This window comes from Saccopteryx bilineata, chromosome 1 (assembly GCF_036850765.1).
Source record: "Saccopteryx bilineata isolate mSacBil1 chromosome 1, mSacBil1_pri_phased_curated, whole genome shotgun sequence".
NCBI classification, from domain to species: Eukaryota; Metazoa; Chordata; class Mammalia; order Chiroptera; family Emballonuridae; genus Saccopteryx; species Saccopteryx bilineata.
The window spans coordinates 122,416,959-122,419,616 of NC_089490.1; the positions used below are offsets into that span (position 1 = coordinate 122,416,959).

General features: G+C 39.5%; 1 protein-coding gene across 1 annotated transcript; it reads right to left on the reverse strand.

Moving 5' to 3' along the window:
* Positions 1-1,055: 1,055 nt before the first annotated feature.
* LOC136320080 (small ribosomal subunit protein uS10-like) lies at positions 1,056-1,540 on the reverse strand. Its single transcript, XM_066253227.1, has one exon. It carries the CDS (start codon positions 1,448-1,450, stop codon positions 1,091-1,093), a length of 360 nt encoding a protein of 119 aa, XP_066109324.1. The 5' UTR covers positions 1,451-1,540; the 3' UTR covers positions 1,056-1,090.
* Between the last annotated feature and the right edge of the window lie 1,118 nt (positions 1,541-2,658).

Sequence of the window (2,658 nt, forward strand, 5' to 3'; positions counted from 1 at the left end):
CTTTTAGCCAGAGGCCTTGGGCTCAAGCCCACAACCATAGGTCATGCCTATGATCCCATGCTCAAGCTGGTGACCCAGCACTCCAGCTGGTGAGCCCTCACTCAAGCCAGATGAGCCTGCACTCAAGCTGGTGACCTTGGCGTTTCACACCCAGGTCCTTAGAATCTAATGTTAGTCCTATGGTCTATCCACTGCACCACTGCCTGGTCAGGCTGAATAACTTATTTTTGATAAAGGCATCAAGACAATTTAGTGGAGAAAGAATAGTCTTTTCAAAAAACCTGTAATAAATGGATATCTATATGTAAAACAAAACAAAACAAACATTAAACCTACCATTGTATACAAAAATGAAATAAAAATCTAAAAATAAATCATAGACCTAAATGTGAAACCTAAAGAGAAAACAACTAAAAACATCTGTGACCTTAGGCTACACAAGGATTTCTTAGATATAACACCAAAACTATGATCTATAAAATAATATATTGGTAAATTAGACCTTATTAAAATTTAAAACCTTTCTTCTCCAAAAGATACTGATAAATATATGAAAAGACAAGCTAAAGACTGGGAGAAAATACTTTCAAAGTGTACATCTGCTAAAGGATTATATCCTTAATATACCAAGAAACTCTCAAAACTCAATAATATGAAAACAAGTCCATTAAAAATATTTTTTATTTAGAAAATGAAATTTAATGAGGTGACATTGATCAATAATAATACATAGGTTTCAGGTAAACATTTGTATAGCATTTGAACTGTTGACTATGTTGTGTACCCATCACTCAAAGTCAAATAATTTTTGTCACCATATATTTGTCCCTCTTTACTTCCATCCCCTCTACTTCCTTTCCCCACAACCCCCTACCCTTGACAACCATTTCACTTTTATCTTTGTCTGCGAGTGTCAATTTTGTATGCCACCTATCTGTGAAATCATATAGTTCTTAGCTTTTTCTGATTTACTTATTTCACTCCGTATAATGTTCTCAAGGTCCATCCATGTTGTCATAAATGATACTATGTCATAATTTCTTTCTTTTTTTTTTTAACAACTGATAATCAATTTATTAAAAAGGCTGATTTAAGCATCTGCAATGGTGACTTCAACCTCAACTCCCGGCTCAATACTGATGGAAGTAATCTGTTTAACAATCTCAGAAGGGCTGTACAGGTCAATGAGACGTTTGTGGATCCTCATCTGAAACCGATCCCAAGTCTTGGAACCCTCCCCGCAGGGAATTTTTCTTGTGGTGATTCTCAGAGTCTTGGTAAGCATGCACATGGGTCCTTTCACTTTGAGATTCTTTTCCTTTGCACCTCTGATGAAGTCAGCACACACCTTCTCCAGAGACTTGACGTTGCGGCTGGTTAGAGTGATTCTAATTCGGTGAATCGCCACCTCCGGTTCCACGGGTGTCTTTCCGGTATCTTTAAAAGCCATGGCTGCGGCGCAGCTTCCTGACCGACTTGTTCCTCGGCGAGAGCTAACGGCGATGAGTCAGGAGCAGGAGCGGGAGCGACGCAGGTCACTAAACAGCAGCAGCATCTTCCTGAAAGAGCTCATAATTTCTTATGGCTGAGTACTATTCCATAGTATATATGTACCACATTTTCTTTATCCAATCCTCTATCAAGGGACACTTCGGTTGTTTCCATGTCTTGGCCACTGTGAATAATGCTGTGATGAACATAGGGATGCATGTGTCTTTATGTGCCAATGTTTTCAAGTTTTTTTGGTAGATATCCAGTAGAGGGATTGCTGGCTCATAAGGTAGTTCTATTCTTAATTTTTTGAGAAACCACCATACTTTCTTCCATAATAGTTATACTAATTTGCATTCCCACTAGCAGTGAATAGAGGTTCCTTTTTCCCCACATCCTCTCCAACACTTATTACCTTTCTTGTTGATAATAGCAATCTAACAGGTGTGAGGTGGTATCTCATTGTAGTTTTGATTTGCATTTCTCTAATAGCTAGTGAAGATGAGCATCTTTTCATATACCTGTTGGCCATTTGTATGTCCTCTTGGGAGAAGTGTCTGTTCATGTCCTCTCCTCATTTTTTTTTTTACAGAGACACAGAGAAAGAGTCAGAGAGAGGGATAGATAGGGACAGACAGACAGGAACAGAGGGAGATGAGAAGCATCAATCATCAGTTTTTCGTTTCGACACCTTAGTTGTTCATTGATTGCTTTCTCATATGTGCCTTGACCATGGGCCTTCATCAGACCAAGTAATCCCTTGCTCAAGCCAGCAACCTTGGGTCCAAGCTGGTGAGCTTTTGCTCAAACCAGATGAGCCTGTGCTCAAGCTGGTGACCTCGGGGTCTCGAACCTGGGTCCTCCCCATCCCAGTCCGATGTGCCACTGCCTGGTCAGGCGGTCCTCTCCCCATTTTTTAATTGGACTGTTGGGCAACAGATTTAAACAGACTTCACCATAGAAGCTATATGGATAGCAAAAAACACATGAACAGGTGCTTATTTATTATGGAAATGCAAATTAGAACCATAATGTTATACCACAACACACCTATTAGAATGACTCAAATATAAAAGTTTAACCAATTGTTGACCAGGATTTGGAGGATCCGAAATTCTCAAACTATGCTTTTGGCCATATAAAGTGATACAGCCACTTTGCAGAAGT

Coding starts and splice junctions, on each gene's coding strand:
- LOC136320080 (XM_066253227.1), bottom strand. CDS start 1,450: ATGGCTTTTAAAGATACCGGAAAGACACCCGTGGAACCGGAGGTGGCG.